Source organism: Typopeltis vanoorti, chromosome 9, assembly GCF_054136105.1.
Source record: "Typopeltis vanoorti isolate ZY-2024b chromosome 9, IOZ_Tvanoo_1.0, whole genome shotgun sequence".
Lineage (NCBI taxonomy): Eukaryota > Metazoa > Arthropoda > Arachnida > Uropygi > Thelyphonidae > Typopeltis > Typopeltis vanoorti.
Window position 1 is genome coordinate 30494488 of NC_143557.1, and position 26801 is coordinate 30521288.

Below are 26801 nucleotides of genomic sequence, written 5' to 3' on the forward strand. Positions count from 1 at the left end.
TATGTAGAGAGTAAAAGGAAGAACCACTATGGAAAGATAACTTTAGCAAGTGCTGATGGTACAGAGGTAACAGAAGGAAATGAAATAGTTATTGAGTAATCATTTTGCAAGTATGTATCATCCAGGTAGAGATACAATGTCAGATGTGACAGTGACTGTTGTGCAAATAGGTGATTTTGAGGTGCGTGAGATATCACATAACCTTAATGCAAATACAGCCAGGAGATGTCAACTTCTGTATTATGATCAAGTACAAGGAGAACGGCAGCTCTCCTGACCAAGCTATCTCAGCTCTGGGATAGTGCTAAGAGAATGGAAAGGGGACAAAATAGTTCTGCATAGAGGAGGCACAGGAAACAATATGCAGACCAGTCAATATCTCAGGAGTGGTAGTTAAGATACCAGAGAGGGTAAAAGGCAGGAGTATGAATATCATTTTGCCATTTCATATGGTTTATACTGAGGTAAGTTAATTTAATTATTTCAATAAAATACCTAACATTTCACTATTCTCCCTTTTTCTCTGATGAAAACAGTAGCCTTATTTAACTAGATGTTATTTAACTGACAGCTTGATGTATCTTGCAAGTAACAACATAAATTTTTTGTCAAAAAATGTTTGTCTGGATACAAACAGCATGAGCATTTCAAGACAGAATTACAAATTTATTAGTAATTCAAATAAATTTCTTTTATATCTAAGCAAGACTTCAAGTAACCAAAGATTTAAAAAAAAAAAAAAAAGACATTTCAAAACATACTTTGCCCGCAGAGTGAAAATGTAAACAATAAGAAAACATTTGTATAACGACTTTATAAAATAATACCATATTGTAATAAACTGAATGAAATGTTTATTTCATTCAATTTTTTTTTAATTTTAAATTTGTAGGATATCTGAATTTTAATATATGGATATTATACTGATTCTCATAGACAGGCTTATACGTTGGTTATGCATTACTGAATTACTTAAGGAATTGAACAACACAGATACAAATATAAATTAAATTATACTTTAATAAATATTTCCGATATTTCTGCAATGTCACGTTGTCATTTTCAAAAGGAACTTACAAAAAAAGGCACGTGCACGTAGGCACTACAACATGGTAACTGAGAATGAAGAGATGAAGCTATTATTCTCCTAAAAGTCCTGATGGTGCCCTCTAGTGGGCTAAGTAGGTGTTCTTGGCCGTTGGGCTGAAGGTCTGCTGATGTAAGCCTCCCAAATTTGGGGCAGTCGCATACATCCAAATTTGTTGAGGTTTGGAGAGTCTTAGAGCTGAGGCTGATTCCATAAATAGTCTTTCAAATTAACTAGATGGATTTAGAGTAATCCTTGTTGTGGAGGGGGGGAGGTTTGTAGGTTTTAATATTTTTTGGATTTTTTTTTTTTGGGGGGGGGGGGGTAGTCATTGGCTGAGAAAGTGTTGAGGATGTGATTTAGTTCAGTGTTTAGGGCCATGTTGTTAGAACTAATGACATGGCCCTAAACACTGAACTAAATCACACCCTTAACACTTTCTCAGCCAATGGCTACCTCCCCCCCCCCACAACAAGGATTACTCTAAATCAATCACCATTCCCTACATCCGAGGTACCTCGGAAAAAATCACCAAAATTTTAAAAAAACATGACCTGACCTCCTGTTACAGGCCTTACAGAAAATTGGTATCCCTTATCCGCTCCACCAAAGACCAACCACTTCCCCTAGATCTACCTGGTGTATACCAGGTCCTTGCAGTTGTAAACTGTCTTACTTTGGCAAAACAGGCAGGACAGCAAATATCAGAATTTCTGAACACAAGGACTACATCCGTTTTCACAAGTACAGCCATTCTGGTTTTGCAGACCATGCTCTGGATACACGCCACAGAATACGGTGGAAGAAAGCTACAGTAATACACCGTAGCAAATACAAATTTGAAAGACTATTTATGGAATCAGCCTTCATACATCAGCCCTAAGAAACTCTCCAAACCTCAACAAATTTGGATGTATGTGACTGTCCCAAATTTGGGAGGCTTACATCAGCAAACCTTCAGCCCAACGGCCAAGAACACCTACTTAGCACGCTAGAGGGCACCATCAGGACTTTTAGGAGAATAATAGCTTCATCTCTTCATTCTCAGTTACCATGTTGTAGTGCCTACATGCACGTGCCTTTTTTTGTAAGTTCCTTTTGAAAATGGCAACGTGACATTGCTGAAATATCGGAAATATTTATTAAAGTATAATTTAATTTATATTCGTATCTACGTTGTTCAATTCCTTAAGTAATTCAATAATGGATATTATACTATTTCCTCTCCTGTTCTTTAGATTTCCAACAACAACCAGTTTTCCTTTTCCCTTAATGTCAGATCCCTGTTATTTTAATTAATCAAAAAAATTCCTCTTCTTCTTTTTTAGAAGAATCACAAGTAAGTCTCATTGATGAATTTCCCATTTTGAAATTTGCCCATATCTAATTACTCTAACTGAAATTGTCTGCAATTGAAGAAGTTCACCATCATGTTTAGTGTTGAGTACTTTAGCTACTCATTCCTGATCCCCACTGCCTTCTACACTTATTGTTCAAAGTTCTGTTCACATGTATCATACCTGTTTGTAATCTTGATCTCAGTGTCATTGGTTTCTCTAATTCTTTGGTTAGTTCTACTTCTTTTCTGTTGATGGAACTTATCTTTAATTCTGGAGAGGTCAAGTTTGTTCTGGTACCTAACTGTAGACTATTCTCCTTTATGATAACAATAGCCTTATTTCACTGGAACCTTATTTAACATGAAAGAAATGGATCATTCTGTACTATTATTTTGTTTGTGGTTTTGACCAAGTTGTAGTATACTGGCCATCCAAATAATAGGATTCACCATAAAAAAGTAATGATTGGACACAGGACAGAATCCCGGCCTCACATTGATTCTCTGTATTCTTTATACTGTACAGGAATATCTTCCTGATTATCCAACTTGACCTATAAGCAACTCTAACATTAGACATAACTGATTTATATGTATATATTTTTTTACAAGAAGAAGCATTTTCATTTATAACATAATGAATAATACAATATAAATGTATATATAATGGTATTTATAAAGAAATTAGTGAGAACTTTACTTGTTGTTGTGGCAGATTCATGGGGCTTCCCAAGTGGCTAAGGGATGTAGGAAGAGAAAACTGGTGCAACATGGTAAGCAAAGACATACCTTTAAATCTTTCTCCAAACTTATCGGCTAGAGAAGAGTTACTGCAAGAGCATTCAGAGTGAATTTGAACAAATATCTAATTAATATCAGGTTATTTTGTTTTTAAATGAAATAAATTATTCTGAGAAGAAACTTTTATTTTCTTTCAACATTGTCATTTGAAACTTCATCTTAAATTCTACACAATAATGGAGAATGTCAATACTAAATGAACATGTCAAAAATATGCCAGAAGTGTAACTTTTTTTTCTCTATAGGATGACATGAAACTTCATTTATGCCACACACAATGATTTTGCTGTTGCAATTAACTGATTGTATGATGAAAAGGAAAGCATACAAGCAAGTGACTATCAATCATGCTTTTGGTATGACACAAACACACACAACTTATTACTATAAATTCCTTACCCTTTTCAATTTAAATAGACATATGAACATAAAATTTAGAAATGCACTTGCTAATTCTAGCAGAATAAAATACATTTGATTTTTGGTAGAAGGGCATGGTACAGAAGGTGAAATATATAATATTTTTGTTTTATTTTAGTACATATACTGTATTCTAAAGAGATTCATGCATGAGCCATTTTTATTCAGTGTTTTATGCTAATATGATAATTTTATGCTAATAAAATTAGCATAAAATTATCTTATTATTATCTGGCTTCCCTCAAGATTAGAACATGGTAGATAAGTTACTACATGCCTTTAAAAAAATCACCCTGTATAAAAATGAAACTTGATTACACATTTTTTTGGTTTTTAATTAAACCAATCAAAAAGATGATACATGTATTATTATTATTATTATTATTATTCAGGCCTCCAAGGAGTCAAAAGACTCTTCGAGGGAGGTCCTTTCTAAGACATAAAGTCTGTCAATACTCATCGAGGGGGGGTCCCCCCCTGAGAAACACAAAGTTTATCATACCACTCCTTAAACCCACTGACTGTTCTCGCTCCCACCACTCCATCAGGCAATGCATTCCACGGCTCAACTACCCTCCACACAAAGAAACCACTCCTTACGGTCTTGCTCACAGTTTCCTTTCGTAACTTCCAGGGATGGCCTCTTGTCATCACTCCTTCCCGCTGATCAACCAAGCGAAAGAACTCCCCAGTGTCAACCCTGTAACCACCTCTCAACAGTTTAAAAGTCTCAATCATATCACCTCTCCTTCTTCTATCCACCAAACTCTGCAGTCCACATTCTCTCAGCCGATCCTCATAACTATCCTTGTACAGTCCTGAAACCATCTTTGTCATCCGTCTTTGTATCCTTTCCACAGTTAATTTATCCCCTTCAAATCCTGGGGACCAAATCTGAGAACAATAGTCCAAGTGTGGTCTGATCAGAGACTTATACAACGGAATGATAACCCTCTTATCTCTGCAGGTCAGTGTCCTTCTCATAATAGCAGCAATCCTCTGTGTTACCTTCACCACCTTTGCAATATGTCCCCTAAACTTCAGGTTTCTATCAATCATCAACCCCAGATCTCTTGTCTTCCCTACTTCCTCCAGTATAACTCCTCCCATAGAGTATGCAGCATCCCATCGATGTTTCCCAAACCTCAAGACCTTACATTTTGCTCCATTAAACTGACACCCCCATTCATTTGCCCATCTATCTAGCTTATTTAAATCCTCTTGCAGGGCTACCACATCTGCACTATTACTAATAATCCTTCCAAGCTTCGCATCATCTGCAAACAACTGAATATCCCCCTGCAATCCACTGGCTATGTCATTGATATAAAGGTTAAACAATATAGGTCCTAGTACTGAGCCCTGTGGGACCCCACTTGTAACCCTCTGCCTCCTGGAAACTGCTCCACCATACACAACTCTCTGATACCTATCAGACAGCCAATCCTGAATCCAGTTGACCAATCTGACATCCAGACCCATGTGCTGCAACTTAAATATCAGCTTATCATGTGGCACCCTGTCAAATGCCTTCGCCAAGTCTAAGAAAATTGCAGTATATGCCTTTCCCTCATCTAATGCTCTTGTAACTTTATTATAAAAGGCTAGCATATTGCTAAAACAAGAGCGTCCTTTCACAAATCCATGTTGATTCTCACAGATAACATTACCCTCATCTGCCCAATGCTGTACACGGTCCCTCACTACTTTCTCCAAGATCTTAACAACTACTGATGACACACAGACTGGCCTATAATTAGACACTTCCAGTCTGTTACCACCCTTATGCAATGGCACTATCTTACCTTCCTTCCATTCCCTGGGCACCTTTGCCAAAGCCAGACTTTCATTGAAAAGCCACGTTAAAGGTATTGTCAATTCCCTAGCACATTCTCTCAAAACTCGTGGCGAAATACCATCCAGTCCCACAGCTTTACTGACATCCAGAGTACTCAGTATCTGAAACACACTCTCCTCCTGTACCTCCAGACCTCGTACCAGTCCTATCCCTCTAGCATTAAAACTGACTCCTCTAGAATGAAATACTCCAATAAAGTGTTCATTGAACAATTCCACTATGTCCTCTGCATCAGTCACTCTATTCCCATTTTTATCCCACAATATCATTCTTCCACAGTCATTTCTCCTCCTACTGGCCACATAGCTAAAAAATTCCCTAGGATTTTCTTTGGATCTTAGGGCCAATCTCCTCTCATATTCCAGTTTCGCTTTCCTTACCACACGAGTCACTCTTCTGGCCTGTGTCTTATATTCCTCATGCAACTCTTCACCTGTCTCCTTATATCTCTTCCATAGCCTCTTTTTCGCATGCAATTCCTGTTTAATATTGTTTGTCATCCACTTTACTCCAAATTGCGCCCTCTTCTTCACTCGTGGTACACAACTTACCATTGCTGATAACAAATATTCTTTCACAATTTCCCACACACTGGTGATATCGCGGCCTTCCAATTCCTCCCTCCATGAAACTTCCCGAAGTTCACGTCTAAGACTATTATAATCACCTGCCTTATAATTCCACATAAGTTCCCGTCTCTTTGATACTCCTGCATGTCTATTCATTTTCCAAGTCAAAACCATATGGTCACTCTCTCCAACTGGTGGGAGAGACGTCAACTCAGTTATTATCAACTCTTCTGATGCTATAACCAAATCCAAAATTTTTGAACCTCTTGTTCCCTCTGTTACATGTTGCCTAAGACATTTGTCCCTCAAGAATTCTAGAAATTCCATTCCCCTATTGTTACATGCATCTTCCTCTCTCCAATTTATACTACTGAAGTTAAAATCTCCCATAACAATCATTCTTCTTGCACTTGCCAAACTTAGCTGTCTAAACATCTCCTGGGTCTGTAGCAACACCCCACTAAATATCCTGTCTTGCCTACCTCTACCTCACACCATACGCTCTCAAAATCATTTGTCTCACTTCCTTCCAAATTCTCCACTCTTAGAGGACATAGGTCATCACTTATCATAAGCAGCACCCCACCACCACGCTTTCCCCTCCTATCCTGTCGAAAAATGCTATACCCAGCGACTTCTATTCCTGTTTTTATATCCCCTTCTGTCAGCCACGTCTCAGTGATCGCAATAATTTTTGGCCAGGCTGATGCTATCTGCGCCACCAATTCCTCTCCCTTATTCCGGATACTCCTGGCATTAGTATACAGCATATAAATGCCATTGTTTCTATACCCAGCATTATCCCTTCTAGACTCCACTGGGCTCAGTGTTACCTGACATTGTCTCCCTTCTCCCAAGTATCCATTCCCACAAGAGGCCACCCCTGCTATCATCCTCCCTGGGACACACTGACTCGTTCAGAACAGCAATCTCTCCAGATGCCTACGTCCTTCCTCATTCAAATGTAAACGGTCTCTCGCAAACAACTCCTCTCTTTCCTCAAATGCACTCCAAGCATCCACATATACCAGTCCTCTCTTGTCACACATTCTCGCTATTATGCCATTCAATATCACCGCTCTTCTGCTCAGCTCATCATTATCATACCTAGGCAACACGCACACTATTTTTCCTCTCTCTGTCTTCTTCCGTACAGTCTCAAGCAAAAATCTCATATCTCTCGCTGCCCGACTTACATTACCACTCAAGTCATTCGTTCCTACCATCACAATCATCTCATCCACCCTTTCACTTCTCTTAATTGCCATAGCCACCCTTTCTATTGTTCCTCCTGGCAAACACTCCTCACGCATCCTATCTTGAACACCACGGATCATTGAGTCACCATACATTATACCTCTTACCATTCCATCGCTCCTATTGTTTCCATTCTCTCCTCTTCTTTCATTCCCATACCTCTCTCTTCTACTGTTTCCATTCTCTCCTCTTCTAGCACTCCCATACATCTCTCTCATTCCCTCTCTCCTACTGTTTCCATTTTCTCCACTTCTAGCACTTCCATATCCCTCTCTCATTCTGTCTCTCCTACTACTGTTTCCATCCGCTCGTCTTCTAGCATTCCCATACCTCTCTCTCATTCCATCTCTCCTACCGTTTCCATTCTCTCCTCTTCTAGCACTTCCATATCTCTCTCTCATTCCGTCTCTCCTACTGTTTCCATCCTCTCGTCTGCTAGCATTCCCATACCTCTCTCTCATTCCCTCTCTTCTACTGTTTCCAATCTCTCCTCTTCTAGCACCCCCATACCTCTCACTCATAGTCCTTAAATTCTCTCTCTCTCCTACTCTGATTCGCCTTGCATTCATCTCTTCCATTCTCCTAATCTTATCTTTCATACTTCTGCTCTCATTCACTAGACATTCCACCTCCTCTTTCAACTCATCTATCTCCCTCTGCAGGTCAGTCACTCTTAATCTAAATTTACTCTCCCAAACAAAACCATCTCCTAAACTTCCACAGTCACTCACACCTTCCACACTATCAACCATTATTTTCTCATTCTCTCCTATCATACTACTTGTCTTCCTACATTCATTCTCTGTTCCTGGAGCAACAAAGTCGGATATCGATATATCTAATGTACTTATTTCCTCCAACTGCCTGCATTTTGCGCACATACGCTCTCCACTCTCTTTAACAAGCCACATATGTAATTCCCTAGAAGCATACATGCCGCAAGTACTGCATGCCACAAAGTCCCTTATGATATTGCATAACATAAAGTTATTGATTAAGTTGTAAATAAGATGAATGACAAAAAAATACAATGTTCATCAATCTAAATCAGATTTATTTATACTGTGAAACTATTCACAGGACTAGCATTTTATATAAATTAATTTTTTTTCTTTTCTTTCATTGATATGCAATTTTTACTTAGCATTGTCATTGTCACAATCATCACAACTGTGATATGCACACAACACTAAACTAGACAGTTGCAGAAATATTTCAAATTGTAACTGAAAAGAATTAATGTCCTAACAAGGTATCCTCTAGGGGCTAGATAACCATAAAGTTAATTTGGAGAAGTCAGGCTATATTTGGTCTCAGAATAGCTGCCTCTTAGATCTTTTGTAAATTAATGCAGCCATTCTTCTTGAAGTTGGGAGAGTGCTTCATAGATGATGCTGAGTCTCAAAATAGTCTCTCAGACCTATAGCAAAGATATATATTTCCATTTAATCCTGTGTGAAGGAATATTCAGAGAATGGTCTGCCAGTCTTGACCTGACAAACAGATAATCACACATGTAAATTTTAGTTTTTTTTTCAATATATATATGTAAACATTGTAAACAGATCTACCAAGCTATCCAAAGTTAACTAAACTGCAGGCAAAGAAACTTTATTTACTGCAGGATATGCAAAAAGGAATAAAGGTGGCTAGCTGAATATGTGGCTTGAAAGTGGCATGGAGATTATATTTGTGAAGAATTTTAGCTATTTTTTCCAATCTCTCTTGAATATATGGGATGGTTTTGTTGTGATACTGTGTGTTGGTTGCAGGAGGGATGGGGGAAGATGCAATATTTTATTTATTTTATTAGGGTTATAGCTATTGACTTAAAAAGTGTTGTGAAGGTACTTGAGCTCAGTTCAACTGTGACATTTGAACAAACATTTGACTCTGTGTGTAAGTGTGACTGCTTATGTAAATATCTTCCCTAGTGGGTTTCTATAAACAGAAATAATTCATTATGCTTTTTGTTTATCCTTTCTTTCTATCTATAACCAGAAAGGATAATGAATCATTTGGTAGCTGTATCATTAGAGCATCTAGAAAGGTAAAGTGATGTGAATTTTTGGATGTTAGTTGTTTAGGTGCAATAAAAATGTTATCTAATTGGTTTAGGTGTAACTATGCTGAGTACTTGGTTTCCAAAATGTTCCATATGGAAACTGCCTACGGTGTGTGTGTAGGTGGGAAGGGGAAACAGGAACTCGATGCAGTCTGATTGAGTTATTTGTATATTTTTTTCATTATATAAAATAATCCAAATAAATGTATCATAAAAATTATTATTATTATTTATTTATTTTTTATGTTAAGGCCATACACGAGAGGTTGATTGATCAACCTATAGTGCATTAGTATCGTATATAGGTATACTTGACAAAAATTATTGAAACAACTCCCTTGTTAGAGTAAAATTTCAGTTTAATATAAATTAAAATAATCACTCAACTTTTCAACCTTCACACTTGATTATCTGGAGTACACACACACACACACACACACACACACACACACATATATACATATATAAAGAAACAAGCTGCACTACAATCTACATGATGGGCCCTGTAACATTAGGACCAGTAAGGAGAGAAAGTACTTGCCCAAAATCTCCCCTTTCCTCATTATAATGATATATCCCAATAAGTGAATAAGAGTTCCATTTTTGTTCTAATTCTCTTGATCCATGCCAGCGTTATAACACATCAAGAGTATTACAACAAAAAAATGCATGATCTCCTAGGTGACAGTTCTAATTACCAAATTATAAATCAAGACCCCACTATGTCTCAAAAGAAAAAAAAAAGTACATAAAAGTAACTTCTTGGTTCAAAGAAATCATTAACAAAATAAAACCTGTTCATTTTACACCACCTCATATTTATGGGGTACCTAAAATCCAAAAAATCTAATATTCTCCTATGCCCTATAATTGATAACATAGACAGACTTACTTATAAACTTGCTCAACAGTTGGATATGTTGCTTGTTTCTGTTACTGACAACTCCTCTACTTTTATAAAAATATTCTATCAAATTCAAATCACTAGTTAAAAATCACATCCCTTAAAAATTCTGACATAATGTTAGTTTAGATGTCCCTTCTTTATTTACAAATGTACCACTAATAGACACTCTTGATTTAATAAACTTTAATTTCTCTCCTGATATCTTTGAATTATTCAAATTTATTAAGTAAGCGGGTTACTTTACATGGCAAGGGTAAAGTAACATACACACACACACCCACACAGCTGCATACAAGCCCTTAGCGTGGTTACATTTTATTGGTATGTTTGCCATTTGGTCCCATGGGAAAGATACTTTGGATTCTTTTTTTCTTTTGTTACCTATACTTAAACACCCCAATAACTGTTTGCCTTTTCTTGACACATTAGTCACCAATATTTCAGATAGTTCACTATCTTTTTTCAATTTTTAGAAAGCCAACACACACACGCGCGCGCATGCACGAGTGCAGATGGTAAGATATCTACATTAAATAATCACATCATCATTCAGTCAAACAGTATGGTATTCTAAAAACATTTACATATAGAGCTAAGGCTATTTGTTCTAATGATACAGAACTTAAAATATCTTTTCCATACTTTCCTGATCAATTGCTACAGCTCCTATAAAATAGCTAAAATACTAAATGGACTTTTTACTTCCCTCTCCTCAAACTCACAAGGAAAACATCAATGTTCCTATTCTCTCTGTCTGAAGTACATCTGAAAAGATAGCCAAAGTACTACTAAAATATGACTCTTGAACCACATGCTAAATTAGCAACAATGATCTGCTCTCCGAAGGATAAACTCCATCCCCAAGCATATCCTGGAGTGTATGAAGTTCCCTATGAATGTGACTTGGCCTACTATGGACAGATAGGAAGATCTGTTAACATCACCTTGAAGAATGTAAAAAAATACATTTGCTACAATTATTATGGTAAGTCTGGAGTGGCAGACAATGCTTTGGACATCCCATTACACATGATTAGATGGAAGAAAACCAATGTGCTATTTAGAAGTTGTTACAGATCAGAAAGATTACTTCTTAGAGTCAGTCATGGCTATGAAGCATTCTCCTAATCTGAACAAGTATGGTTGGATTAATTTGACAAAAATTTTGGAGATTGTTATCTTAATATCAATTCTTATACAGTTGTAATACGTCTTTTTTTTTTTCAAACATAGAGGATGCCAAATTAAGACTTTAGATCTTTTGTCCATTACAATTTAAAATGTTTCACTTACTCATTGTTGTGTATGTAAACTTTAACTTGTTGTTCTTGTGCTCTGAAGATGCTGGTTTGAAATCCAGCAAAATATAAGCCAGTTAATAAACATATTTTTTTATAATTGAGTTCATTTGGCGTTGCACAATTTATAAATAATATTCAATGCCTAAGCTTGTCTATTATATTAGAGAGCTAACAACTGTTTGATATCATCTCTATGATCTTCTATATACTTATCACATTGCTTGGAAGCAAACATTTATCCAACCTATTCCAAAAAAGAAAGATAAAAGTCTACAATTAACCTGTTCCAGTTGTTTTCTAGAGTGGCAGTCCAGTTACTTCTTTCCTGAGACTTTGGAGTAAGAAAATATTCAGCTGGGTTGGTTATAGACCATCTGCAGTATAGTTTTGGTGGTAGCAAAAAAAAATAGCACAGAAATATGTAAAGAACTAAAAATAGACTCAGTACTGGACAAAATACACAAATACTGAAAGAATGGACAGTTCAAAACATAAAAAAAAAAAAAAAAAAAGATGTTCTGATAGAGGACATAGAAGTCAGGGACAACCAAGGAAATGATGGAATGAGACTGGAACAGGCCACTGGGCCTAAATCCCTGAAAGGATGAAGATGATGAAAAGTCTGCCATCCAACTACTGATCAACTGCCCTCACCTAAATTCTTACTCTTCAAAATAATGGATAATGTCATCAGCAATCAACTTCTCCACTACCTAGAGCAGTGGTCTCTAAAGTGTGGTACGTGTACCCCAGGGGATATGCGAGTCGATACGTGGGGGTACATCAAAAAAAGTTTTATATTGATAGAAAAAAAATTAAGTAATTAATTAAAGATAAAGAATATTACTTTCCTTCATCAATTAAACATATATCTAATATAGACAAAGACGTTATAAAGATCTAAACTTAAATTTGTGAGTAGCGCACACTGGGTGACTTTGCACACATAATCATCCGTAGCAAAGCTTGTCATGTTTTTTAAAACTAGGGAGTAAATCTCTTACTTCTTATCATTGCCATTGTTTGCAGAGCATCCTAGTGTTGACAAATCCCCCTAGAGAAGGAAAATTGCTTAGTTATCCTGCTATCTACAGATGACAAAAAGTAATGATTTTTTAGTATATATTATTTCTGTGCAATTCCAATGCCTTTTTGTGCTTACTTTTACGTTTACACTAGAAATAGTGAATTAATATTATCAAAATTGCTTACATTTTTTAAAAGTGTTTGATATTATCAATAGTAAATGAATTATATTTAAATTTTACAAATTAACCCTCACAAAATGGATAAATGGTTAAAAAAATTTCCTCCAAAGAAACAACGAATTGAAGATAATTATGATAGTACGTCTACATCAGACAAACAACAAGGAAAAGATAGGATTGATTCTTCTATTCAAACAAGTTCGTTATCAGTCAAATTAAGCGATAAAAACATTAATCTGAAACTTAACAAAACCTTTCCCAAGAAAGTTCGAAATTATCAAGAAGACTACTTGAAATGGGGATTTACATCGACGATAGTCAACACAACTTTGAAAAACGAATATCAACAGAAATCTCTTCACAATTTGGTGGATGGGACTGAAGTCTGAGTATAGCAATTTAGTAAACACAGCAAATGTTGCACTCCTACCATTTGGTTCTACTTATTTATGTGAGGTATCATTTTCTGCAATGACAGGTATTAAAACCAAATATCAAAATAAATTAAACTTGGAACCAGACCTTCATATCGCAGCATCAGAAGCCATCAAACCAGAATTTCAAGAAATTATGAAAGAAATGAAAGGCCATTGTTTGCATTAAATATTGTAATAAATATGTTTGTAAGCTGTTAATAATAAAAATAATGTGTAAAAATATCTAGCTTTTTAATTATTATATGATGATGATGCAAGGCATATTTCCTCTTTGTAATACTTATTACAATAGATTTTTGCTCAATCAATTGGGGGTATGCGCTGTTTATTTTCTCTGTCTTGGGGTATGCGATCAAAAAAGTTTGGAGACCTGACCTAGAGGACAGAAATTTAATCAGTGACCACCAGTATGGATTCCACCAATTTAGATCCACAGCTGACTTCTTAGCCTAAGTCCCCTGCAACAGGACATATGCCATGGAAAGGTTCAGAAAAGCAAGTGCTGTCAATCTTGACATTTCCAGAGATTTAGATCACATCTCACATTCAGGCCTGCTAAACAAACTGCCATCCTTTTGTCCTGCCATCATCTGTATCAGGTCATGATGCACTTGAAAAAAAAAACTGCTGTAGATAATTTACCTTTGTCATGTATGCAAGACTTGGAGGAAAAAAGAGGTCTGCTTTATCTTTGTGTGACGTTGTCAGGATACCATCAAGATGTGAGAATGGTGGAAACGAAGAAGGGCAGATATTATGCTCAACAGTTGACTTCCAGTTGAGTAGCATGCAAGTTTATTCAGCTTTATGAATCTGTTCTTCTTCTTCTTTGGATTTGTTGACTTTTTTATCCTTGTTCTGAGTTGTAGTGTAGGCTAAGAAGCTGAAGTTTTTGACAATATATGCTGTATTTTTATCATGAATTGCACAAGTACACATTTTAGAGAACGAGAACTAGGAGAATGAAGGCCCATATTCCAGTAAGCATTATTTCAGATATTATGCCAAAAAGTGACATGGATAAGATTATTGTTAGAGTTGTCAAGAGGACAGCAAACGTATAGTGTAAGTGGAAGGATGGTTGGTTAAAGCCAGAGTGTTGAAAAGTAAGATAAGTATTATTTGATATTCGGTTTGCAGGTTAACTATATTAGTGAGATATAAATGATAAATTGATTTGTCTTCCTTTCTGGTTTGGACTGATCGGTCAAATTAGAGAAGAGAAGTCAGTTCATGTTGAACTGACTTCAGAAGACATAATTAACTGTGGTTTTTTCTTCCTATATGAAGTTAATCTCATATTTTTGGTAATAATAATTATCCTCAAGTTCTGGATTCTTGGAAAAGGAGGGGAGGATTATAAATATTATGATGGTACTACACAAAAACTTCACATCATTAGTAACTTCTGATTGACAATTTTTCCCAAATCTTGGTGTTTAAACATATATGCTGATTCTCCAGCATAGTGTTGTTAAAGGAAATTAGCAATATAGACTATATAATAACTAAAAATATATAATTATTACTTCTTATAATTCACTGAAGTTAAATCAGCTTCTTCAGGGATAAATACACTGGTATTAAACACATGCATGCAGGCACACTTCAATAATAAAAATGGAACAGGAGAGATACAAGAAGACCTAAAGTCCTATAATCAAACCATCTATTGGTTTTGGTTGGGTGTTTTTAGCTGTTAGACTATCTGTTGATGAAGGTTTCCCATATGAGAGGCAGTTTGATACAACCATGTTTGTTTAGGTTGGGATAGTTGGTAACAGCTGCAGCAGATTCGAGGAAAAGCCTTTCGAATTTAAATTTGCTTCTGTGGAGTAAGATGGCTTGTTTTCAATGGATCCTGTGCCAGGTACCCAGAGCATGGTCTAGCAATCCTGGTGCTCTGATATACAGATGTTGGCTGTCTTACCTGTTTGTATGAATGGTTGCAGCTGCAGGGTATCTGGTACACTCCAGGTCTTTGAGGGAGTAGATAAAGGTTGCTACTTTTTTGTGTGGGCAAAAGATTGTACTTTTTTAAGATCTTGGCCACCTTTTCTGAGATGCCACACATATAGGAGATGGTGATAGATTCAGGACATTCTTTTCAAATATATCTATGAAAAAGTTAGCCAATGGGGAAGAAAGAGGAGAGCCCATGGCTGTAACCTCAATTTGTTTGTAGAATTTTCCTCACCAAACATGGTGAACTGAAACAAGACTGATATATCAGGAGGAAATTCTGCTTGGATAAGTGCCAAGGTGTCCTTAGGTTTGTGAATAAAGAGGAGACATCGAAACTGACCATTAAGTAGAGTGTTGTGGAGTGTGAGGTCTTGTACACTGGACTTAAAATGAGCTGAGGTTTTGATATGTGACTAGGTATTGCCAGTAGTACAAGAAAGAACTCCAGTTAAATGTTTAACTAGTTTGTAGGCAGATGAGTCTATACTACCTACATTTGGGAATAGAGATACATATTCTTTATGGATTTTTGGAAGTCCATAAATATGGGGAGAGGAGGAAAGTTTGTTGGTCACATCTGCTGACCAGGAAGTGACATTTTATAGCAGTCTATGGGTCATTGTGATCTGTGTGTGTGTGTGGTGGGTGGATTGGCCTTTACCTTTTCACACTTTAGTTTTGCTTCTTCTAACAACTCCTTTACATCCTCTCATAGAATATTTCTTGCTTCTCAGATCAACCAATGGAACTTTCTGCAACTAATATTGCAAATTTTTGCACTAGGGAAACACAATTTTGTTACACTTTTATTAAGTACTCCCCTGATCAGCGAGTTTCCGTACATAATTTTCTCCTTGTTTTTCTCATTTGTTGGCTCTGTCTTTATTATTACTTCTGACCACCTACTTCTTTCTCTTCTCAGCCCTGCTAATCTCTTGCCACTTCTGTTCAATATCGTGCTTTGTCCTGTGAAGGATAACATTCAAGCACCCTATTTCTTTATTTATGTCTATTCTGTTCTCCTGTATTTCCACTACATGTTCAACATTAATTCTGACATTTTCCAACCATCGATACTATCCACTCTACTAACATTTGCCCCATTCTCATCACCTAATTTAACACAAACTCTCTCCCTCTCTCTCTCTCTCTCTCTCCAGTTTCAATTTCCTTTCACATATCCTTTAATTTTCACAATGAATACATCCCACACACTGCACTGCACAAAATCCTGCAAATTCAAATCACCTGACAATGTGGTCTTTGCCACCATTGTTCTACGCACTGGTGCCATACCAGCAATATTGTATTTAACAAAAACATGCAATGTTTACTTACAAACTAAATAACTCAGTCAATTGTACACCTGTTTAAAACAAAAACTACAATAAACTAACCTAATATTATCAACTAAAATAGGAAAAAATTACTTATCTTTCAAGAGTACTAATAACCATGCAACACACACAATACTAATCCTGATACACACATAAATCCTAAATAGTTGTTTCGTAATGTGACACAAAAATGGAAGAATGACTTTAACAAGGCTGATGGTAGGGTGGTAAGGGAATTAAACCAAATAGTTGAGCAACCACATGACCATTTTGCAAGGGTGAACCATTCAGCTGGTGATACATGGAAGTGGCTGATGTAATATTGACTGACAGAACAGAGAAGCAGATTAACTGAATATGATTTAAATATTGCAGAACCATAATGTGAATATGGCCATAGCATTAGATGGCATATCGGTCATCTAATCCTCTTGTTTATTAGGAAAATGTGCAACTGGACTGGCACCTCTTCTGACCAAGCTGTTTAATTTTCAAGCCCCAGTTCTGGAATATAGGTGACAATGGAGTGGAAAGAGGGCAAAATAGTACTGCATAACCTATGCTCCAAGATAGAAGTAGTAAATTATAAGTGAATCAATATCTCAGGGTTCATGATTAAGGTATTAGAGAAGCTGGTAAAAGGAAATAGCTACTCAGTGATACTGCTGGAAATATGAATGAATATGTGCGATTTGGATAGGAGTGTGGCTGATAGACAGATACCAAAGAGTTGTTTATGGAAGGGCTGAGGGAGAAGGCAGTGCACTAATGACCAGAGGAGTACTGCAGCTAAGTACTTATTTCACTGTAGTTTAATTTGTACATCAATGAGATGTACAACTATATCCATTTGATATCAGAGTAATTTATGGAGAAGTTGACTAGCAGAGTACTGCTTAGAAAAGTACTTAGTCCTCTGGAGTTAAATTTGTACATCAGTGATATAGGATATGATTTAAGATGAAATATTTAGTTGTTTGCTGATGATTCAAATCTGGGAAGAGTGATAGTCAATGAAGAGGATGTAAAGATACTTCAGGATGACTTAAATTGATTGGCCATATGAGAAAATGTCAATGGATACCAGTTTAAAGTGGCTGAGTGTAAGGTGATACATTTTGGGAAAAAGATATCGCAACTGTGTATAATACTGATGGAACTGGACTGCAGGAAATTGATAGGGCTTAGGGATTTGGGAATTATTTGGACAGAGAGTTGAGATTTTAGAAGACATAAGCAAAGTTGGCAAAAACAGCACATCAGATTACGTGGCTATTGAAGAACACAGTGACAAGCAGGGATAAGGAGTTATTTTTCTCCTTTATAAAGTTTAATTCAAGCTTTATTAAGGCCACATCTGGACTATTAAGCACAGATCTGGTTACCTGGATTCCATGGGATTGAAGTAGTGTTGGAGAGGAGATAGAGAGAAGTGAATGCTCTCTATAAGAATAGACTGAAGGTCTGTGGGGGCTTCAAGAATTAACTGATAAGTGAAATAAAAAGAAGACAAGATAAAAGCATATACGTGAGGAAAGGAGGGAGAGAGAGAGAAACCAGGGGTCACTGCTGGAAATTGTATAAGAGTGTTGTTAGCAAGAGTGTTAGAACTAGATTTTTTTGCTTGAAGGGTGGTGAATGGGTGGAATAGTTGCGAGTGCTTTGCCAGTAAAAAAGCTCAAAGAGAAGTATGATAAGTATCATGCAAAGAATGATTAGTGTGTGAATAATAAGTCTCCTACAATTTAGTCTTTTGATTCCATGGAGATACCCATATAATAATAATAATAATCTGCTTCTTGTATAACTGCAACATAACTTAGTGAAATTCTTCCTGCATTCTAAATCATAAGATACTGAACACAGCACATCTTAACTTCATCTAAAACTCTGTGATAACTTAATTCACATTCCATACAAGAGTCACTGCAGGCTGCAGTGACTTGTATGGAAAGTGAATAAATAAATTAAAAGAAAAAAAAAAGAAATAAATTAAATAAATAATCAAAATCATGTCAACAGCTTCAATTTATCTTTCAGAGACTGAGAATCCAAAATAAAATAACTTCACTAGACCCACTTCTATATGCACGGAAAAGCAATAAAATTCCTTTCAGAACCGAATAATTCTTATATGGATTACTGACTAGAATAAATGGTAAAAGTGTGGAAACCTAGTCCTTCGCTACACTATGTTGATGATGTGTTTGCTATTTGGCCACATGGCCCAGACACACTGAATACTTTTTTAGTGCATCTCAATAGCCAACACCCTAAAATCCACTTTACAATGGAACTAGAACAATGACTGTCTACCCTTCCTGGACACACTTATCACGTCTTCCAGAAGGTTCCTTATTATTCTTGGTTTATAGAAAACCCACATATACAGGGAGATATTTGCACAAACCACCATCACCCTTCTCAACAATATGGTATCTTAAAAACACTAACCCATAGAGCTGGAGCAATCTGTTCCAATGACATTGCTCTCAATGCTGAACTTTCTCACCTGCGTCACATGTTCCTGACAATGGCTATAATCCCCATAAGATAGATAAAATACTAAATGCTCCCCAAAAATCGCTGCCCACTATCTATCACAGAAGACTACAACAAAACTATCACCATCCCATACATTAAAGGCACATCTGAAAAGATATCTAGGGTGCTTAACAAACACCAACCATGCACTGTATTTAAATCTTATGTGAAATTGGCAACTCTCATCCTTTCACCTAAGGGCAGATTCTCTCCTCTATCGCATCCAGGAGTCTATGAAGTGCCCTGTTCATGTCATCGAACCTACTATGGACAGATAGGAAGAACTGTGGGCATCCGCCTCAGTGAACACAAAACGTATATCCGGCACTTTCGCTATGGCGAGCCGGGTCTGGCAGACCATGCTTTGGAACCCCTGCACACAGGATCAATTGAAAAAAATAAAAGTACTGCACAGAAGCGTTTAGAAGTTAGAGAGGTTGTTTCTGGAATCAACAGAAGCCCTGAAACATACTCCAAACCTCAACAAGTATGGCTGTATAAATCTACCAAAGATTTGGGAGACAGTCATCCTAAGACCAAATTAATATCTGTTTATTTTTTTAAACTTAGATGGAACCTAATTAGGACTTTAGTCTTTGTGTTGCATGCTACCATTACTCATACTAGTCTCACTGTTACACTGGATTGCAGTTGTCTCGTTACTGTAACAAACTTTGTTTGTATGCTCTGAAGATGCTGGATATAATACTAGCAAAATATTAGCATTTAAGTTAATAAATAATTATTTTCTTATCAATCTGTGTTCACATCTACACTGTTAAATTCAATCAACAAATGGTAAAAGTTTACAGAACTAGCCTCTTTACCAAAATCTGAGACAAGTGAAACCCATGATATATGAAATATCATGCAATTAATGTCACTGGATGTGATGCTGGTAATGTGGCACACCACCAGGTAGAATGCCAGAATAAAAGATATCAAATTAAAAAAGAAAGAAAGAAAAAAATCAAAGTTTCAAACGAAGTAAAAAAATTCTACATAATGCACATTACACAAAAACAAAAAACACTAAAAATTCATACAAAAAATAACAATAATAAACAGCAAACACATTCACAAAAAATATTACCATAACACAACAATCACTTATAAAAGAAAGAAAGCTGGCATCAAACATTTCAAGATATTTGTATGCATAAATGAAAAATGTCAACTAAAGAAGCAGAATAAGAGCCAATAGAAGGAATACCAGAAACAATACCTTCATCAAGGGGAAATTCAAACATCTGGGTATCCTAACATAAAAATATTAGGATATCCAATAATAAAAAAGGGATAAAAACAATTTAAAAGCCTTATCTTTATATAAGTTTTCCAAACTATTTTCACACAGTTTATTACCAGAACTTGCAGAATGTAGAAAATGCAATGCAGTTAGAAATAAACAGAGAAAGTTGAAAAAAAAAAAAAAAGGTAGAGCACAAATACATTAGCATCCAAAACCTAAGGATAAATACCATTTCTGAATACTACAACTACAAATTCAGATGAATCAGCTTGTAGCAATTTGTATAACTGACAATTCTGAGTAAAACGCTGGTACACATTGAAATTTGCTAAAAAGGTACCTTTTTCCAGTCCTCTTGACCACACAACAGTCTTTGCTTACACCATCTCCCTCTAGCTGCCTGTTGCTTGGAAGTCATAAGTGGGTTCGTCTTAGGCACACATGATTTAAAACCCAATTTGTGAAGTTGTCTCAATCTCAACGTCATAAATTTAGACACATTCACACCTAGTTCTTTCCATCTCCTGTGAAAATACCTTACACTTTGGAAGCAGTTTTTCTTCACAATATTCTTCAATCTCCTCTCATCTCTTGACGTAGTTATTACCTTTCGACTGCTATTGCAGCGATTATTTTGAAAACTTCAGCTATTAGAATACTGTCTCAATACTCTACTCAAGCATGCTTCAGAATATTTCAATTCCTTAGCTATAAACTGTTGAGTTTGGCCTTCTTTGTGTAGAAACACCATACGAAACTTCTTAGCTTCCAATGTCACTAGCCCATGTTTAGCAAATGATTAACTGAAATATATGTGCAAACGATTCCTCACACACGAGTCAGTCCCTCAGCGAAATATATGCTAATTCTATGCTCTCCTCAAAACCAACTGGAAAAATTTGGAATATTCTAATGTTTTGAACCACATTAAATATTATTCTAATTTTGTGAATATTTTCAAATAACAGTTTTCTTATAATTCATATAACATTTTTATGTGTTTACATGGTTATATAATCTACAAATTACATAGATTTAGATGATGCTAATTCATATTTGGCAATAATTATTTTGCATGCAATAAATTAGAATTGCAAATCATTCACAACACGTTTCTTTGATTATTCTAATTTTTTTTAATTTGGAGGTGTAGTCTGTATATTGAGAAGAATATGAGGAGAGAGAGAGAGAGAGAGAGAGAGAGAGGAAGAACAGCTAATTTGACATTCATGACATTGTTATCATTGGACAGGAAGGTCTGAAAAAAAAATACCAGTATTTGGAGTAAGGGACAAAGGTTGGAGGCTCTGCTAACAAGGATTTTGATGACACCATATTCTTAAAGGGGAGATAAGACAGTTTATGTATGTATCTATCTGTGTGGTTGTGTGTTCTGTAAATTAGCTATATAGAAGGTTTGAGAATGCCAGTATAGAAGGTGTCTTCCAAGAGAAGTAACCATTATAGATGGCAAAATTAAAGAGATCAATATGTGGGGAGGGGCATTCTTTAGTAAATTTAAAGTTCAGAAAGGGAGGTATTTGTAAATAAGGAATTTTTAAACAAAATTATGGATTACAGATATACAATGAATGAAATTTTTTTATATAATATGAAATGAGTTTGTCCAGTAAGTGGAATAAAAGATTTAACGAACTGTTTAATTAATCTATATGCCACATCATTTCTAAACTAGGAAACGAGGCACTACTGTAATGTTGTGATCGATGCTAAGAACATTAAAGGCTGTTTTGTCAAGTCTTTTTTTAATGAAAGGTTAAAGAGGACTTTAAAAGGCTAGCTATGCAGCTGAGAAAAAGATCTACAAAGGTCATTATCAGTGGCATTTAGATTGGGTGTGCCGTCAGGTGGATTATGCAACTTGGGCTACAAAATTCACGTCAACTTAACTGTATGATCACATTTTTATTGATGCATGAAAGTTTTAAGAGTGCATAGTGCATCAGTGTTCATCTTAATTGGTCCAATGCAATTAACTGTAGGATAACTTTAAATACTTTAATTTATTAATTAATCTTACGCTAGTATTTGCCAATGATATAATCTAATCTCTCCATGAAGCATAAACCTTTTGTGCTTCTCACATAAACAGCGAGCATGAAGCACTGCTTTGTCCATTTGACCTTTATGCTTTCCATAAAGATCAAATGAATAAAGCTGTGCTTCACGCACGCTGTTTATGTGAGAAGCACAAAGAGTTTATGCTTCATGGAGAGATTAGATTATTATTGGCAAATACTAGAGTGAGATGCAGATAATTTGAATTTTGATATGATTTTTAAATACAGTCATATAATATGCACAGAAATCAGAAAAAATAATCTCTTGGAAAAGTGATGATTACTTTTTCCGGATTGAACCAAAGAAAGGCTGAAATAACTTGTTTTACTTACTTATTTATACACAAGTTCCAACCTCCTTCGACTATAATCATATAATCTGTAGAAGCTCTGGCAGAAAAATCAACACTGTTTCCCATTGTAAATATGGGTAAAAAAGTTATAAATTATTTATAGAAAATTATAAACTTGTAAAATTATAAAAATTATAAAAATTAAAAACTTGTATATATCAGTGTCCTAAACACGTCAGTTAACACTTCATGCACGTAAAATAGATGAAACTCAGAAAACAAAAACAGCAACTCATGACAAACAACATTCAGTTGGATTGGTTGAGACAATAATCAATCACAAACACTGATTTCTAGGTGCTAATGTCTCAGCATTCATCCTGCCTTGCCTTCTGCGTAGTTTAAAACCACTGGAATGCTAAGAATTTGACCCACTGTGCCATTTGTATGTCTCTTTAAATGACTGAAAGGTATATGCATTTGTGTATACAAAAAGAGTATGCAGGTAACTTATTATGTCTGTCCATGAATGCTAGGGGTATCAGACACAAAGGAGTTTGTTGTCTTGGTTATATATATTGGAACCTCATATTGTAAGCATCAGTGAGATCTCGCTATCAGAAGCAGACATACTAACTGGTATTGAATGCAAAAGGTAAAGTATTTTTAGAAAGGATATTCAGGATAGGGGAGGAGGGGTGTGCTGCTAATGATATCAGGTGACTTGAAACCAGTCAGAGTTGAGACCTATGAATGCAACACTAGTATTGCATTCATAGGTCTTTCATGTGGCAGTGAGTCTGAAGTGATGTGGTGTGAGGTGGAGTCTAACAAGAATAAATACATAGTGGGTGGTATTAAAGACCTGTTGGATAAGTTGATAGTAATGAGGAAATACATCACCAAATAAATACAATTGGTGCAAAAAGAGTAATCATAATGAGGAACTTTATGCAAACATTGATTGGATAGCTATGAAATTGCATGAGAAGAATGAAACTGAATGACAACTTCCTCAAACAGCATGTTAGAGAAGAAACTCATGTTTAGATCTGATTATAGTGGCAGTGGGGGGTTTCAGTTAAAGAAATAACTATTCTGCCTCCAGTTAGTGACAGTGATCATTAAGCACTCACTTGGGAAGTGGTTAAATTTAGGAATGTTCCATTCAGAAAAGGTTACATGCTGAGCTATAAAGCAGGAAATTATAACCACCTGAGGAGTATGCTGTGTTCTGCAGCATGGTATCAGTTGTTGGATGTGAAGGATATTGACAGTGCATGGGAAGTGTTTAAAAAATATGTAAATGATGTGATATCAGAATGTGCCCTAGATTTCGAAGAATAAATAGAGTAGGAGTGAAATGGTGTAATCTAATTAAGCAAGATACTCATAAGAAAAAGACTATGTGGAAGGAATATTGTGTGCATAAAGATGATGTCAGTTATGATAATTATTAGCAGCAGGCCAGAAGAGTCACAATTGTTGTATGAAAACTAAGTCTGTGTATGAAAAGAAACTGGCTCTTCTAGTTAAAGACAACCCAAAAGAATTCTATCATGATGCTGCAGTAGAAGAAAGAATGAATCTGAAAGAATAACTCTACTGAATGCAATTGGTGTCTGGGTGACTGATGCAGTGATTGCTCAACTAATGTATAGCCATTCTGCTAAAAGCTATCAACCTGGTATATGCAACATTGAACTCGCTGCTACCTCTTCACTGTATGAGAAAACTCATGTGTATGAGGAAGAAGTACTAGAGTTGATGCACAAACTAAATAAAAATTGTGCAATAGGAACTGATGGAATATCAGCACAGATACTAAAAGAGTGTTCAATTGAACTGGCTATTCCTTTGACTTGGCTATATAATTTGAGTCTCAGAACAGGAAAGATTTTTTTAAAATTTTTATTAGACACCTCCAGGGAGTCCAAAGACTCATCGAGGAAGGGTGCCTGCTCTACAACTCTGTCTCTACCACTCAATCCACCAACTGACCACAACTACACCAACGCCATCAACCATCGACCACCACCACCACTACTAGCATTTCCAAAGACAATCACAAACATCCATGCCCATGGCAGAATTTGAACCCGCAGATTCCAGATTCCACAGGAGTGGAAAGAATGTATGGTAATCCCATTGCACAAGGGTGGTGCAAAGACCAATGTATCCGATTATCAACCAATCATTATTTCAGGAGTGGTGGTGAAGATTTTAGAAAAGTTGGTTAGAGGTTGCATTCAGAAATGGATTAACAGAGAATCTTTACTTTGCAACAAACAGCATGAGTTTACTAATGGAAGATCATGTTTCAGCAATTTGCTAACATTCTATAATAATGTTACCACTGAGTTAGACAAAGGAAATTGATACACCATGATACTTTTCGATTTTGCTAAGGCTTTCGACAGAATACAGAATGGAAGACAGGTCTGTCAGAATACAGACAGACCTTCCAGAATGGAAGGCTTTGAAGATTGATATAATCCCGTGATCCATCAGTTGCAAAATCAGTGTGTGTGTGTTTGGGGAGCATATAAACAACCTTGACATCCAATGGTGTTCTTACTTCAGCAAGGTTTTGAGAATGTCCAGGGGCATTATCCAAGAGAAGCAATGCCTTGGCTGGCAAATCATTTTCTTTACAGAAGCGAAGCATGGTAGGACAAAAATAATTTGTGTACCAATCTTTTAAAAAGTCTTGTGTTACCCAAGACTTTCTTGTTCCATTTCCAATAGACTGACAGCAAGGCTTTTAGACCCTTGAAGGCACGTGGTGTCTGTGAATGGTACACCAACATTAGTTTAAGTTTCAAAGTTCTGGAGACATTTGCACCCAACAAAAGCATGTTTCGTTGGGTGCAAATGTCTTTTGCAGCTTTAAAACCTGGAGCAGAATGTTCTTCACAGAAAATGAAGGTGCGTGATGGCAATTTTTTCCAGTAGAGCCCAGTCTCATCAACATTAAAAATGAGATCAGGAGGATAACTTCCTTGTTCTACACAGTCTTGAAATTCTTTAGGAAAAGCAGACGCTGCCGCAACATCAGCACTTGCTGCCTCACCATATAATTTGACACTATGGCACTTACTTCGGGACTTAAATCTCACGAACCAACCTTTGCTTCCTAAAAATGTTTCTTCGCCTCCATCTGTCTTTTTAAGATTCTCAAAAATTGTTTTTGCTTTCTCAGTTATAACAGCCTGCGTCAGAGGAATGTTTTTCTGATGCAAGTCATCCACCCATAATGATAATAATTTTTCCATTTTTTCATAAAGTTTACTCCTGCTATAACTTACATGTTTTGCATTTAGTACTGCCATAGATTGTTGCAAAGACTATTTTATTCTATCTGCATTTTTCATAATTGTAGTAGCAGTTGATGGAGGTAAGTTCATACTTCTACAGACATTATCATGTGTCTGCCCATCTTCCATTCTTCGAATCACCTCCATCTTCTTTTCAAGTGTAATTGATTTTGGCGCTTCTTAACACCAAGTTCTGCTAAACTTTTCTGTACTTCTTTTATTAGACATGGTATGTAATTACGTACTTTATCAATTTAAATACATATGTATGTAAAAAAAATTAAATAGAACAATTAGGTAGATTCAACAGTAAAACTAGGTTTGATACATATACGTCGTAGTAGCTTGGTAAACAATCAAACACTAGAGTGCCTGCTAGTGTCGTTTCTCAGTCGGACCACACTACAGTAAGAAAGCATGCACAGGCATCCGGTGTTATTGTGAATCGGCATAAATTGAACCGTCATAAACCGAGGGCTGCCTATATATTGTTTCTCTCCGTATGTTGCAAACAAGATGTTTTGAAAGTTTACAACATTAGCTTCCCTGCTAATAATCAAGATGTAAGCAAAATCACAATCATCTACACAGCATCATGTGACCGACATCATCTTTGTTAGTTCTTTTATATTGTGTTTTCTGGGGCAGATTATTGTGATTATCAAGATATATATATGTGTGTGTGTGTGTGTACAAATGAAACAGCCTTATAACATCAAGAGCACTTAAAATTTTAAATACTGTGCATTCATGAACTGCTGCT

At 36.1% G+C, this 26801-nt stretch overlaps 1 protein-coding gene across 2 annotated transcripts in view; it reads right to left on the minus strand.

Annotated features, from left to right (window-relative positions):
• Window positions 1–26801, minus strand: part of Nprl3 (GATOR complex protein Nprl3) — a 654348-nt gene that overhangs the window by 178583 nt on the left and 448964 nt on the right. For both annotated transcript variants that reach the window (XM_090398550.1, XM_090398549.1), the window contains exon 11: window positions 3127–3256. In XM_090398550.1, coding sequence (XP_090254676.1) covers window positions 3127–3256 — 130 coding nt within the window. The remainder of the gene's footprint in view (window positions 1–3126; window positions 3257–26801) is intronic.